Source organism: Salmo salar, chromosome ssa13 (assembly GCF_905237065.1).
Source record: "Salmo salar chromosome ssa13, Ssal_v3.1, whole genome shotgun sequence".
Classification (NCBI taxonomy): domain Eukaryota; kingdom Metazoa; phylum Chordata; class Actinopteri; order Salmoniformes; family Salmonidae; genus Salmo; species Salmo salar.
In genome coordinates, this window is record NC_059454.1 from 112,184,433 (window position 1) to 112,200,525 (window position 16,093).

At 40.2% G+C, this 16,093-nt stretch overlaps 1 protein-coding gene across 2 annotated transcripts in view; it reads left to right on the forward strand.

The window, feature by feature from the left end:
• Positions 1 to 16,093, forward strand: part of epha5 (EPH receptor A5) — a 152,862-nt gene that overhangs the window by 84,823 nt on the left and 51,946 nt on the right. For both annotated transcript variants that reach the window (XM_045692702.1, XM_045692703.1), the window contains exon 6: positions 9,754 to 9,878. In XM_045692702.1, coding sequence (XP_045548658.1) covers positions 9,754 to 9,878 — 125 coding nt within the window. The remainder of the gene's footprint in view (positions 1 to 9,753; positions 9,879 to 16,093) is intronic.

Below are 16,093 nucleotides of genomic sequence, written 5' to 3' on the forward strand. Positions count from 1 at the left end.
TACATTCCCAGTGGGTCAGAAGTTTACATACACTCAATTAGTATTTGGTAGTATTGCCTTTAAATTGCTTAACTTGGGTCAAATGTTTCGGGTAGCCTTCCACAAGCTTTCCACAATAAGTTGGGTGAAGTTTGGCCCATTCCTCCTGACAGAAATGGTGTAACTGAGTCAGGTTTGTAGACCTCCTTGCTCACACACGCTTTTTCAGTTCTGCCCACAAATTTTCAATGGGATTGAGGTCGGGGTTTTGTGATGGCCACTCCAATACCTTGACTTTGTTTTCCTTAAGCCATTTTGCCACAACTTTGGATGCTTGGGGTCTTGGTCCATTTGGAAGACCCATTTGCGACCAAGCTTTAACTTCTTGACTGATGTCTTGAGATGTTGCTTCAATATATCAACAAAATTACTCCAAAAAGTACGATCTTTGTCCCCATGTACAGTTGCAAACCGTAGTCCGGCTTTTTTATGGCAGTTTTGAGGAGTGGCTTCTTCCTTGCTGAGCGGCCTTTTAGGTCATGTGGATGTAGGACTCGTTTTACTGTGGATATAGATACTTATGTACCTGTTTTCTCCAGCATCTTCACAAGCATCTTCACAAGCATCTTCACAAGGTCCTTTGCTGTTGTTCTGGGATTGATTTGCACTTTTGCACCAAAGTACGTTCATCTCTAGGAGACAGAACGCATCTCCTTCCTGAGCGGTATGACGGCTGTGTGCTCCTAATGGTGTTTATACTTGAGGACTATTGTTTGTACATATGAACGTGCTACCTTCCGGCATTTGGAAATTGCTCGCAAGGATATACCAGACTTGTGGAGGTCTACAATTTTCTTTCTGAGGTCTTGGCTGATATCTTTTGATTTTCCCATGATGTCAAGCAAAGAGTTACTGAGTTTGAAGGTAGGCCTTGAAATACATCCACAGGTACACCTCCAATTGACTCAAATGATGTCAATTAGCCTATCAGAAGCTTCTAAAGCCATGACGTCAATTTCAGGAATTTTCCAAGCTGTTTAAAGGCACAGTCAACTTAGTGTATGTAAACTTCTGACCCACTGGAATTGTGATTCCCATGAATTATAAGTGAAATAATCTGTCTGTAAACAATTGTTGGAAAAATTACTTGTGTCATGCACAAAGTAGATGTCCTAACCAACTTGCCAAAACTATATTTGTTAACAAGAAATTTGTGGAGTGGTTGAAAAACAAGTTTTATTGACTCCAACCTAAGTGTATGGAAACTTCCGACTTCAACTGTAGTTGTACCTAAAAAAGTATTACTTTCTATTATTATTTTTATGAAACTCACTGATGAGGATGGTTGTACACTGCTTGGCATCTCTCTCTCTCTCTCTCTCTCTCTCTCTCTCTCTCTCTCTCTCTCTCTCTCTCTCTCTCTCTCTCTCTCTCTCTCTCTCTCTCTCTCTCTCTCTCTCTCTCTCTCTCTCTCTCTCTCTCTCTCTCTCTCTCTCTCTCTCTGCTACCAATGCACAGTTCAGAACCCTTTCCCCTTACACCATGTCAACACATCCTAATCTGAAGAACACGGGTGCCATGCCAACACATCCCTGTACCCTTTCAGAGGATATGACTTGCCAAACTCACAACACATCCCTATCAAGAGGCAAGGTGTAATGAACCAGTGTGTGATCACACTCTCTGTGACATAGTTCCTTCCTGTTGCCACGGTCGCCATGGCACCAAGGTGTTCTATCTGCTAATGAACATAGAATAAAGTCAACCAGCCAGGAACTGAAGATGTCAAAGACTTTCATCATCTGAGTTTTATGTACAGTATATTCGGAAAAGTATTCAGACCCCTTCACTTGTTCTACATTTTGTTACGTTACAGCCTTATTCTAAAATTGATTCAATTAATGTTTTTCTCATCAATCTACACACTGTGCCCAATACATACCTTTTTTACATAAGTATTCAGACCCTTTGCTATAAGAGTCGAAATTGTGCTCAGGTGCATCCTGTTTCCATTGATCATCATTGAGATGTTTCTACAACTTGATTGGTGTATTCAGTTGATTGGACATGATTTGGAAAGGCACACACTTGTCTATTAAAGGTCCCACAGTTGACAATGCATTGCAGAGCAAAAACCAAGTCATGAGGTCGAAGGAATTGTCTGTATATCTCCGAGACAGGATTGTGTCGAAGCACAGATCTGAGGAAGGGTACCAAAACATGTCTGCAGTATTGAAGGTCCCCAAGAACACAGTGGCTTCCATCATTATTAAATGGAAGAAGTTTGGAACCACCAAGACTCTTCCTAGAGCTGGCCGCCCGACCAAACTGAGCAATCGGGGGACAAGGGCCTTGGTCAGGGAGGTGACCAAGAACCAGATGGTCACTGACAGAGTTCCAGAGGTCCTCTTTAGAGATGGGAGAACCTTCCAGAAGGACAACCATCTCTGCAGCACTCCACCAAACGTCCCTTTATGGTAGAGTGGCCAGACAAAAGCCATCCCTACGGTGACGCATGCTGGGTGCAACACGCCGAGGAACTTGAAGCTTTTGACCCTATCAACTTTGACCCCACTGATGTGGATGGGGGTGTGCTCCCTCTTCTGCCTCCTGTAGTCCACGATCAGCTCCTGCATTTTGTTGATATTGAGGGAGAGGTAACTATCCACTCTTCCAGTGCTCTAACCTCCTCCCTGTAGGCTGTCTTGTCACTGTTGGTAATCAGGCCTACTACTGTTGTGTCATCAGCAAACTTGATGATTGAGTTGGAGGCGTGCATGGCCACGCAGTCATGGGGTGAACAGGGAGTACAGGAGGGGGCTGAGCACACATCCGTATGGGGAGCCCCTGTGTTGAGGGTCAGCGTTGCGCAGGTGTTGTTGCCTACCTTCACCACCTGGGGTCGACCCGTCAGGAAGTCCAGGACCTAGTTGCACAGGGAGGGGTTCAGACACAGGGCCCCGAGCTTAGTGATGAGCTTGGAGGGTACTATGGTGTTGAAGGCTGAGCTGTAGTCAATGAACAGCAATCTTACATAGGTATTTCTCTTGTCCAGATGGGATAGGGTGGTGTGCATTGTAACGGCAATTGCGTCGTCCGTGGATCTGTATATTATTTGTAGTGGGTCAAGGGTGGGGTGGAGGTGATATAGGCCTCAACTTTCAAAGCACTTCATGATGACAGACGTTACCTCTCACGCTGTCTGTCTGTCTGTCTGTCTGTCTGTCTGTCTGTCTCTCTGTCTCTCTGTCTGTCTCTCTCTCTGTCTCTCTGTCTCTCTCTCTCTCTGTCTCTCTCTGTCTCTGTCTCTCTCTCTCTGTCTCTCTCTGTCTCTCTCTGTCTCTCTCTCTCTCTTTCTCTCTGTCTCTCTCTCTGTCTCTCTCTCTCTCTGTCTCTGTCTTTCTGTCTCTCTCTCTCTCTGTCCCTCTCTTTCCCTATTTCCCGTGCCCTCCCTCCCATTTCCCCCTCATGCCTCGAGACTGGAGAGCTGAGGATACTGTTTCAGGCTTTTAAGATAGGAGTGATTATAGTTTAGTCTGGACAGAGAGGGGATACAGTTTCTCTGGATGGAAAAAAAAAAAGATTTATTTTCTCCTTTGTTTTAGGTGAACCTATTGAAATGTAAACGCTGTATAGTTGCAGCAAAGCTATCAAGTTGGTACCTCAGGGATCGTTTCAGTATTACTTAAAAGCTCTTTATCTCACCGTTCCACTTGGACACTTCCACTGAGGAGCACAGACCTCTCATTTCCTCTAGATGGATGTCTGCTCTGAAATGTGTAATGGATAGAGAAGATACTTTTTATTTGTGTGAAAAGCTTTTGCACTGTCGAAATAGTATATGAAACCAGAGTAAAAAATATTTGAATTGTAGATCGTCCTCAAGAAAATACAATTTTTAAATATATTGCAAATTAGAAATTTGCAATGCAGAAATTGTTCTGAACTAGCCTTGTCACTAAGTCATTTAAGGATGTCCTTACTAAAACAAACTGCAGGGCACTGCAGTATATAGGCACTGCATAGGGAATAGGGTGCTATTTCAGATGGGGACAGGGCACTGCAGTATATAGGCACTGCATAGGGAATAGGGTGCTATTTCAGATGGGGACAGGGCACTGCAGTATATAGGCACTGCATAGGGAATAGGGTGCTATTTCAGATGGGGACAGGGCACTGCAGTATATAGGCACTGCATAGGGAATAGGGTGCTATTTCAGATGGGGACAGGGCACTGCAGTATATAGGCACTGCATAGGGAATAGGGTGCTATTTCAGATGGGGACAGGGCACTGCAGTATATAGGCACTGCATAGGGAATAGGGTGCTATTTCAGATGGGGACAGGGCACTGCAGTATATAGGCACTGCATAGGGAATAGGGTGCTATTTCAGATGGGGACAGGGCACTGCAGTATATAGGCACTGCATAGGGAATAGGGTGCTATTTCAGATGGGGACAGGGCACTGCAGTATATAGGCACTGCATAGGGAATAGGGTGCTATTTCAGATGGGGACAGGGCACTGCAGTATATAGGCACCGCATAGGGAATAGGGTGCTATTTCAGATGGGGACAGGGCACTGCAGTATATAGGCACTGCATAGGGAATAGGGTGCTATTTCAGATGGGGACAGGGCACTGCAGTATATAGGCACTGCATAGGGAATAGGGTGCTATTTCAGATGGGGACAGGGCACTGCAGTATATAGGCACTGCATAGGGAATAGGGTGCTATTTCAGATGGGGACAGGGCACTGCAGTATATAGGCACTGCATAGGGAATAGGGTGCTATTTCAGATGGGGACAGGGCACTGCAGTATATAGGCACTGCATAGGGAATATTTCAGATGTTATTTACTGATAAATTGTGTGTGAACATATCACTATTAATCATAATCACTATTTTATTATCTCTAGTAATGATGTGATGATATTATCTCTAGTAATGATGTGGTGATATTATCTCTGGTAATGATGTGGTGATATTATCTCTGGTAATGATGTGGTGATATTATCTCTGGTAATGATGTGATGATATTATCTCTAGTAATGATGTGATGATATTATCTCTGGTAATGATGTGGTGATATTATCTCTGGTAATGATGTGATGATATTATCTCTAGTAATGATGTGGTGATATTATCTCTGGTAATGATGTGATGATATTATCTCTAGTAATGATGTGGTGATATTATCTCTGGTAATGATGTGGTGATATTATCTCTGGTAATGATGTGGTGATATTATCTCGGGTAATGATGTGGTGATATTATCTCTGGTAATGATGTGGTGATATTATCTCTGGTAATGATGTGGTGATATTATCTCTGGTAATGATGTGGTGATATTATCTCTGGTAATGATGTGGTGATGTCACCCCTAGTTAGAACCGGGTGATGTCACCCCCTAGTTAGAACGGGGTGATGTCACCCCTAGTTAGAACGGGGTGATGTCACCCCTAGTTAGAACCTGGTGATGTCACCCCTAGTTAGAACCTGGTGATGTCACCCCCTAGTTAGAACGTGGTGATGTCACCCCTAGTTAGAACGGGGTGATGTCACCCCTAGTTAGAACCTGGTGATGTCACCCCTAGTTAGAACCTGGTGATGTCACCCCCTAGTTAGAACCGGGTGATGTCACCCCTAGTTAGAACGTGGTGATGTCACCCCCTAGTTAGAACCTGGTGATGTCACCCCTAGTTAGAACCTGGTGATGTCACCCCTAGTTAGAACCTGGTGATGTCACCCCCTAGTTAGAACGTGGTGATGTCACCCCTAGTTAGAACCTGGTGATGTCACCCCTAGTTAGAACCGGGTGATGTCACCCCTAGTTAGAACCGGGTGATGTCACCCCTAGTTAGAACCGGGTGATGTCACCCCTAGTTAGAACCGGGTGATGTCACCCCTAGTTAGAACCGGGTGATGTCACCCCTAGTTAGAACCGGGTGATGTCACCCCTAGTTAGAACCGGGTGATTAGAAGAAGTTGAAACCATATAATCTCAAGTCATCTACATCGGGAGTGGAACTAACAAGAGGAGAATGTTTGTTTCGTCATTTTGAATCGACTTTAAAATGCCTTTTGTTTCATCTGTTTAATCAAAAGAGTTTTTGACGTTTTAAATTCACTTTGATGTTCTCCTCACACCGATGAAGAATGCTTCCTAAATGACACCCTATTCCCTATATAGTGCACTACTATAGACCAGAACCCTATGGCACCCTATTCCCTATATAGTGCACTACTATAGACCAGAACCCTATGGCACCCTATTCCCTATATAGTGCACTACTATAGACCAGAACCCTATGGAACCCTATTCCCTATATAGTGCACTACTTTAGACCAGAGCCCTATGGAACCCTATTCCCTATATAGTGCACTACTTTAGACCAGAGCCCTATGGGACCCTATTCCCTATATAGTGCACTACTTTAGACCAGAGCCCTAGTGTGCGCTACGTAGGGAATAATGTACCATTTTGGATGCATGCCAAAGGTTTTCAACACAATGTGAAAGTAATGCTGAGCAGAGGTGGGACCAAGTTACTATTATTCGAGTCACAAGGTCCAAGTCGCAAGGCGAGTCCCAAGTAGGACGTGTCGAGTCTTGAGTCAAGTCCAAATCATGCATTCTAAAGCGCAAGTCAAAACGAGTTGTGTGAAATCTAGTTTAAAAAAAAAGTATCTATACCAGACGCCCATTTTCATTACTTTCTCTACAACATATTTGGATTATGTTAATAATTCAATTATTAAAACAATTCCAAAATGCTTCATAAATAAATAATACATTTCATATCGAATTGTTGCTTGTTGCTTGTCCCATTGCTGGTTATCTTGCGATGTAAACAGTTCATATTGTTGATCACCACATTTTTTTTTTGGAGCTGCATATTTATTACGGCGATCCCCTACATTTTAACGTTTGCACTGCACCCGATCCTATAGCTGTCAATGATTTTGTATATGCACTGGATGACTACCAGGGGGCGCTGTGTCAAAGGCCCCAATTGTAAAAAATTTAATTGTTTTATATGGATTCTAATACAAATGTAAGGCTACCGGAGAAAATGAAGCATATCCTTTACACACTAATGCTGATGACTGGTCAGCAGTCAAGACTACTTAGTTGTGTTTATTAAATTTTTTTGACAATAATTTGGTGCAGTACCGTAGGCCTATGTTAGAAACCAGATTAAATAGGCAGGTATTAAATAGGTAACATACTAATGTTATGTTTACAATGACTTTGGAAAGTATTCAGATTACAGGTTACAGGCTTTTTCTAAAATGTATTAAATCGTTTTTTTTTTTCATCATCAATCTACGCACCATACCCCATAATACAAAAATATTTTTTTTGAAAATGCTGCTAATTTATAAAAATAAAAAAAACTGAAATGTCTCATTTATATAAGTATTCAGACCCTTTACTCAGTACTTTGTTGAAGCACCTTTGGTAGCGATTAGAGCCTCGAGTGTTCTTGGGTATGACGCTACAAGCTTGGCACAACTTTATTTGGGGAGTTTATCCCATTCTTCTCTGCAGAGCCTCTCAAGGTCTGTCAGGTTGGATGGGGAGCTTCGCTGCACAGCTATTTTCAGGTCTCGAGAGATTTTCCATCTGTTTTAAGTTCGGGCTCTGGCTGGGCCACTCAAGGACATTCAGAGACTTGTCCCGAAACCAGTCTTGCATTGTCTAACGTCTTTGTCCTGTTGGAAGGTGAACCTTCGCCCCAGTCGTAGGTCCTGAGCGCTCTGGAATAGGTTTTCATCAAGGATCTCTCTGTACTTTGCTCCGTTCATCTTTGCCTCGATCCTGACTAGTGTCCCAGTCCCTGCCACTGAAAAACATCCCCACAGCATGATGCTGCCACCACCATGCTTCACCGTAGGGATGGTGCCAGGTTTCCTCCAGACGTGACGCTTTGCATTCAGGCCAAAGAGTTCAATCTTGGTTTCATCAGACCAGAGAATCTTGTTTCTCATGGTCTGAAGTCCTTTAGGTGCCTTGCAAACTCCAAGCAGGCTGTCATGTGCCTTTTACTGAGGAGTGGCTTCTGTCTGGCCACTCTACCATAAAGGCCTGATTGGTGGTTCTGCAGAGATAGTTGTCCTTCTGGAAGGTTCTCCCATCTCCACAGAGGAACTCTGTCAGAGTGACCATTTGGTTCTTGGTCACCTCCCTGACCAAGGTCCTTCTCCCCTGATTGCTCAGTTTGGCCGTGAGGCCAGCTCTAGGAAGAGTCTTGGTGGTTCCAAACTCCTTCCATTTAAGAATGATGGAGGCCACTGTGTTCTTGAGGACCTTCAATGCGGAATAAATGTTTTTGTACCCTTCCCCAAATCTGTGCCTTGACACAATCCTGTCTCAGAGCTCTACAGACAGTTTCCTTCGACCTCATTGCTTGATTTTTGCTCTGACATGCACTGTCAACTGTGGGACCTTATATAGACAGGTGTGTGCCTTTCCAAATCATGTCCAATCAACTGAATTTACCACAGGTGGACTCCAATCAAGTTGTAGAAACATCTCAAGGATGATCAATGGAAACAGGATGCACCTGAGCTCAATTTCTAATCTCATAGCAAAGGATATTTCTGTTTTTTTATATTTAATAAATATGCAAACATTTCTAATAACCTGTTTTCGCTTTGTCATTATGGTGAATTGTGTTTACAATGCTGATGATTTTATTTAATCCATTTTATAATAAGGCTGTAACGTAACAAAATGTGGAAAAAGGTCAAGGGGTCTGAATACTTTCCGAAGGCACTATATGTAGCCAATGAAAATATGTATGAAACATATGTATTTTTCCCATTCAGTTTCATACTTGTGATGCCCCACAACCTTCTCCACTGTGTTAGCTCACCCGACCTGTGTTGATTGACAGTTTGCTGGTCCAATCAGAGGGCCGAGTGTGCATTTCACTTTCAAATCTGCATGTTTTTATTATTATTATTTTTTTGCAATTGCGATCCTAACGGCAACTGTCTCTTGCTGCGTGGAGAGAAAACATTATGAAACCTGGCCAGATAATTTCAAGTCATCGTCAGTGTCTAGTCGATTCCTGAGTTTCGAAAGGCACCAAGTCCAAGTTTAAGTCTGAAGTTATTTTATTTTCTATCAAGTCATCAAGTCATGTGACTGGGAGTCCGCACCTCTGGTGCTGAGCTTCTACTAATGATATACTGTGTATACTTCTTCAGGGTACAACTTTATGGAGAGGAAATCTAATCGATATTGGATAGTACATTTTACATTTTAGTCATTTAGCAGACGCTCTTATCCAGAGCGACTTACAGTAGTGAATGCATACATTTCATACATATCATACATTTATTTTCTCCGTACTGGTCCCCCATTTGTCAATAGTTAAGGCTTCTTAGCCTTTGCCTTATCTCTGTGGACATTACTACAATGTATGACACCCATACCATTGTGTCTGTGTTGCAACATGTATTGTTTGCAGGTTCAGTGAGAATAGTGTCTGAGATGTTGCTATGCTGTGTGTGTGTGTGTGTGTGTGTGTGTGTGTAGTGTGTGTGTAGGTGTGTGTGTGTGTGTAGGTGTGTGTGTAGTGTGTGTGTGTGTGTGTGTGTGTGTGTGTGTGTGTGTGTGTGTGTGTGTGTGTGTGTGTGTGTGTGTGTGTGTGTGTGTGTGTGTGTGTGTGTGTGTGTGTGTGAGTGTGGTATGTGTGGTGTGCTTTAGAAATACATTTGATTGATTGATTGATTGTATTTCTCTTTGTTGTTCTGTTTTAGCCCCGTCTCCTGTGAGTGTGGTGAGGAAAGGGAATTCTGGGAAGAACAGTATCGCTGTGTCGTGGCAGGAGCCAGACAGACCTAACGGGATAATCCTGGAGTACGAGATCAAATACTTTGAGAAGGTACAACTAACCCTCAAACACACAACCTCAAACAATCAACAACTACCCACAACTTCCTCACAAAATTACCTAGAATTACCCATACCTCCAATTACCTGCAGCTACCCACGTACTACAACCTCACAAAGGAGGCAGGTAGACTAGTGGTTAGAGTGTAGAGGAGGCAGGTAGCCTAGTGGTTAGAGTGTAGAGGAGGCAGGTAGCCTAGTGGTTAGAGTGTAGAGGAGGCAGGTAGCCTAGTGGTTAGAGTGTAGGGACGGCAGGTAGCCTAGTGGTTAGAGTGTAGAGGAGGCAGGTAGTCTGGTGGTTAGAGTGTAGAGGAGGTAGGTAGCCTAGTGGTTAGAGTGTAGAGGTGGCAGGTAGACTAGTGGTTAGAGTGTAGAGGAGGCAGGTAGCCAAGGTTAGAGTGTGGCAGGTAGCCTATTTAGGGTAGAGGAGGCAGGTAGCCTAGTGGTTAGAGTGGAGGGGAGGCAGGTAGACTAGTGGTTAGAGTGTAGAGGAGGCAGGTAACCAAGTGGTTAGAGTGTAGAGGAGGCAGGTAGCCTAGTGGTTAGAGTGGAGGGGAGGCAGGTAGACTAGTGGTTAGAATGTAGGGGAGGCAGGTAGTCTAGTGGTTAGAGTGTAGAGGAGGCAGGTAGCCTAGTGGTTAGAGTGTAGAGGAGGCAGGTAGCCTAGTGGTTAGAGTGGAGGGGAGGCAGGTAGACTAGTGGTTAGAGTGTAGAGGAGGCAGGTAGACTAGTGGTTAGAACGTTGGGACAGTAACTGAAAGGTTGCTGGATCGAATCCCCGAGCTGACAAGGAAAAAAATCTGTCATTCTGCCTGAACAAGGCAGTTAACCCACTGTTCCTAGGCTGTCATTGTAAATAAGAATTTATTCTAATCTGATTTGCCTAGTTAAATAAAGGTTAAATTGGAAGAATAAAAACTACCTACAATTACCTGCAGCTACCTACATACTAGAACCTCATACTAACATGGTCAAACAAGCAACCTTCAAACATCCATAGTTTACTAAATCCAATATCTGGCTATAGTGTTACCCAGTTTATTACAGCTACTGTTGTATAATAATATAATATCTGGCTATAGTGTTACCCAGTTTATTACAGCTACTGTTGTATAATAATATAATATCTGGCTATAGTGTTACCCAGTTTATTACAGCTACTGTTGTATAATAATATAATATCTGGCTATAGTGTTACCCAGTTTATTACAGCTACTGTTGTATAATAATATAATATCTGGCTATAGTGTTACCCAGTTTATTACAGCTACTGTTGTATAATAATATAATATCTGGCTATAGTGTTACCCGGTTTATTACAGCTACTGTTGTATAATAATATAATATCTGGCTATAGTGTTACCCGGTTTATTACAGCTACTGTTGTATAATAATATAATATCTGGCTATAGTGTTACCCAGTTTATTACAGCTACTGTTGTATAATAATATAATATCTGGCTATAGTGTTACCCAGTTTATTACAGCTACTGTTGTATAATAATATAATATCTGGCTATAGTGTTGCCCAGTTTATTACAGCTACTGTTGTATAATAATATAATATCTGGCTATAGTGTTACCCGGTTTATTACAGCTACTGTTGTATAATAATATAATATCTGGCTATAGTGTTACCCAGTTTATTACAGCTACTGTTGTATAATAATATAATATCTGGCTATAGTGTTACCCGGTTTATTACAGCTACTGTTGTATAATAATATAATATCTGGCTATAGTGTTACCCGGTTTATTACAGCTACTGTTGTATAATAATATAATATCTGGCTATAGTGTTACCCGGTTTATTACAGCTACTGTTGTATAATAATATAATATCTGGCTATAGTGTTACCCGGTTTATTACAGCTACTGTTGTATAATAATATAATATCTGGCTATAGTGTTACCCGGTTTATTACAGCTACTGTTGTATAATAATATAATATCTGGCTATAGTGTTACCCGGTTTATTACAGCTACTGTTGTATAATAATATAATATCTGGCTATAGTGTTACCCGGTTTATTACAGCTACTGTTGTATAATAATATAATATCTGGCTATAGTGTTACCCAGTTTATTACAGCTACTGTTGTATAATAATATAATATCTGGCTATAGTGTTACCCGGTTTATTACAGCTACTGTTGTATAATAATATAATATCTGGCTATAGTGTTACCCAGTTTATTACAGCTACTGTTGTATAATAATATAATATCTGGCTATAGTGTTACCCGGTTTATTACAGCTACTGTTGTATAATAATATAATATCTGGCTATAGTGTTACCCAGTTTATTACAGCTACTGTTGTATAATAATATAATATCTGGCTATAGTGTTACCCGGTTTATTACAGCTACTGTTGTATAATAATATAATATCTGGCTATAGTGTTACCCGGTTTATTACAGCTACTGTTGTATAATAATATAATATCTGGCTATAGTGTTACCCGGTTTATTACAGCTACTGTTGTATAATAATATAATATCTGGCTATAGTGTTACCCGGTTTATTACAGCTACTGTTGTATAATAATATAATATCTGGCTATAGTGTTACCCGGTTTATTACAGCTACTGTTGTATAATAATATAATATCTGGCTATAGTGTTACCCAGTTTATTACAGCTACTGTTGTATAATAATATAATATCTGGCTATAGTGTTACCCAGTTTATTACAGCTACTGTTGTATAATAATATAATATCTGGCTATAGTGTTACCCGGTTTATTACAGCTACTGTTGTATAATAATATAATATCTGGCTATAGTGTTACCCAGTTTATTACCCCTACTAACTGTTACCCAGTTTATTACAGCTACTGTTGTATAATAATATAATATCTGGCTATAGTGTTACCCAGTTTATTACAGCTACTGTTGTATAATAATATAATATCTGGCTATAGTGTTACCCGGTTTATTACAGCTACTGTTGTATAATAATATAATATCTGGCTATAGTGTTACCCGGTTTATTACAGCTACTGTTGTATAATAATATAATATCTGGCTATAGTGTTACCCGGTTTATTACAGCTACTGTTGTATAATAATATAATATCTGGCTATTGTGTTACCCAGTTTATTACAGCTACTGTTGTATAATAATATAATATCTGGCTATAGTGTTACCCAGTTTATTACAGCTACTGTTGTATAATAATATAATATCTGGCTATAGTGTTACCCAGTTTATTACAGCTACTGTTGTATAATAATATAATATCTGGCTATAGTGTTACCCAGTTTATTACAGCTACTGTTGTATAATAATATAATATCTGGCTATAGTGTTACCCGGTTTATTACAGCTACTGTTGTATAATAATATAATATCTGGCTATAGTGTTACCCAGTTTATTACCCCTACTGTTGTATAATAATAATACTGTTACCCAGTTTATTACAGCTACTGTTGTATAATAATATAATATCTGGCTATAGTGTTACCCAGTTTATTACAGCTACTGTTGCATAATAATATAATATCTGGCTATAGTGTTACCCAGTTTATTACAGCTACTGTTGTATAATAATATAATATCTGGCTATAGTGTTACCCAGTTTATTACAGCTACTGTTGTATAATAATATAATATCTGGCTATAGTGTTACCCAGTTTATTACAGCTACTGTTGTATAATAATATAATATCTGGCTATAGTGTTACCCAGTTTATTACAGCTACTGTTGTATAATAATATAATATCTGGCTATAGTGTTACCCGGTTTATTACAGCTACTGTTGTATAATAATATAATATCTGGCTATAGTGTTACCCAGTTTATTACAGCTACTGTTGTATAATAATATAATATCTGGCTATAGTGTTACCCAGTTTATTACAGCTACTGTTGTATAATAATATAATATCTGGCTATAGTGTTACCCGGTTTATTACAGCTACTGTTGTATAATAATATAATATCTGGCTATAGTGTTACCCGGTTTATTACAGCTACTGTTGTATAATAATATAATATCTGGCTATAGTGTTACCCGGTTTATTACAGCTACTGTTGTATAATAATATAATATCTGGCTATAGTGTTACCCGGTTTATTACAGCTACTGTTGTATAATAATATAATATCTGGCTATAGTGTTACCCAGTTTATTACAGCTACTGTTGTATAATAATGTAATATCTGGCTATAGTGTTACCCGGTTTATTACAGCTACTGTTGTATAATAATATAATATCTGGCTATAGTGTTAACCAGTTTATTACAGCTACTGTTGTATAATAATATAATATCTGGCTATAGTGTTACCCGGTTTATTACAGCTACTGTTGTATAATAATATAATATCTGGCTATAGTGTTACCCGGTTTATTACAGCTACTGTTGTATAATAATATAATATCTGGCTATAGTGTTACCCAGTTTATTACAGCTACTGTTGTATAATAATATAATATCTGGCTATAGTGTTACCCAGTTTATTACAGCTACTGTTGTGTAATAATATAATATCTGGCTATAGTGTTACCCAGTTTATTACAGCTACTGTTGTATAATAATATAATATCTGGCTATAGTGTTACCCAGTTTATTACAGCTACTGTTGTATACTGGAATTGAAGACGTCCTCAAGCCATTTGTAGAATTTTTTTTACAATTTTTTATTTATTTTTACTGTTGAAAAGGGACATCCGAAGTATAAATACGGTAATGTACACACACTAAAGGGTAAAAATATACTTTAAGGAGTTGGTCTGATGGTAATTTGTGATGAGGAGCATTAGAGACCAAAAGAGGACCCCACCCCTCATGTGTTTTTAATAGAAAAGGATTTTGGCAATGAAGCTCTTTGTCTACTTCCCCAGAGTCAGATTATTTGGACTATTTGCATTAAGGTCTACTACACCTTTTGTATTCAGCATTTCACTGTAAGGTCTACCTACACCTGTTGTATTCAGCATTTCACTGTGAGGTCTTCTACACCTGTTGTATTCAGTATTTCACTGTAAGGTCTACTACACCTGTTGTATTCAGCATTTCACTGTGAGGTCTTCTACACCTGTTGTATTCAGCATTTCACTGTGAGGTCTACTACACCTGTTGTATTCAGCATTTCACTGTAAGGTCTTCTACACCTGTTGTATTCAGCATTTCACTGTGAGGTCTACTACACCTGTTGTATTCAGCATTTCACTGTGCGGTCTACACCTGTTGTATTCAGCATTTCACTGTGAGGTCTACTACACCTGTTGTATTCAGCATTTCACTGTAAGGTCTACTACACCTGTTGTATTCAGCATTTCACTGTAAGGTCTTCTACACCTGTTGTATTCAGCATTTCACTGTAAGGTCTACACCTGTTGTATTCAGCATTTCACTGTAAGGTCTACTACACCTGTTGTATTCAGCATTTCACTGTGAGGTCTACTACACCTGTTGTATTCAGCATTTCACTGTGAGGTCTACTACACCTGTTGTATTCAGCATTTCACTTTAAGGTCTACACCTGTTGTATTCAGCATTTCACTGTAAGGTCTACTACACCTGTTGTATTCAGCATTTCACTGTGAGGTCTACTACACCTGTTGTATTCAGCATTTCACTGTGAGGTCTACTACACCTGTTGTATTCAGCATTTCACTGTGAGGTCTACTACACCTGTTGTATTCAGCATTTCACTGTGAGGTCTACTACACCTGTTGTATTCAGCATTTCACTGTGAGGTCTACTACACCTGTTGTATTCAGCATTTCACTGTGAGGTCTACTACACCTGTTGTATTCAGCATTTCACTGTGAGGTCTACTACACCTGTTGTATTCAGCATTTCACTGTGAGGTCTACTACACCTGTTGTATTCAGCATTTCACTGTGAGGTCTACTACACCTGTTGTATTCAGCATTTCACTGTGAGGTCTACTACACCTGTTGTATTCAGCATTTCACTGTGAGGTCTACTACACCTGTTGTATTCAGCATTTCACTGTGAGGTCTACTACACCTGTTGTATTCAGCATTTCACTGTGAGGTCTACTACACCTGTTGTATTCAGCATTTCACTGTGAGGTCTACTACACCTGTTGTATTCAGCATTTCACTGTAAGGTCTACTACACCTGTTGTATTCAGCATTTCACTGTAAGGTCTACTACACCTGTTGTATTCAGCATTTCACTGTGAGGTCTTCTACACCTGTTGTATTCAGCATTTCACTGTGAGGTCT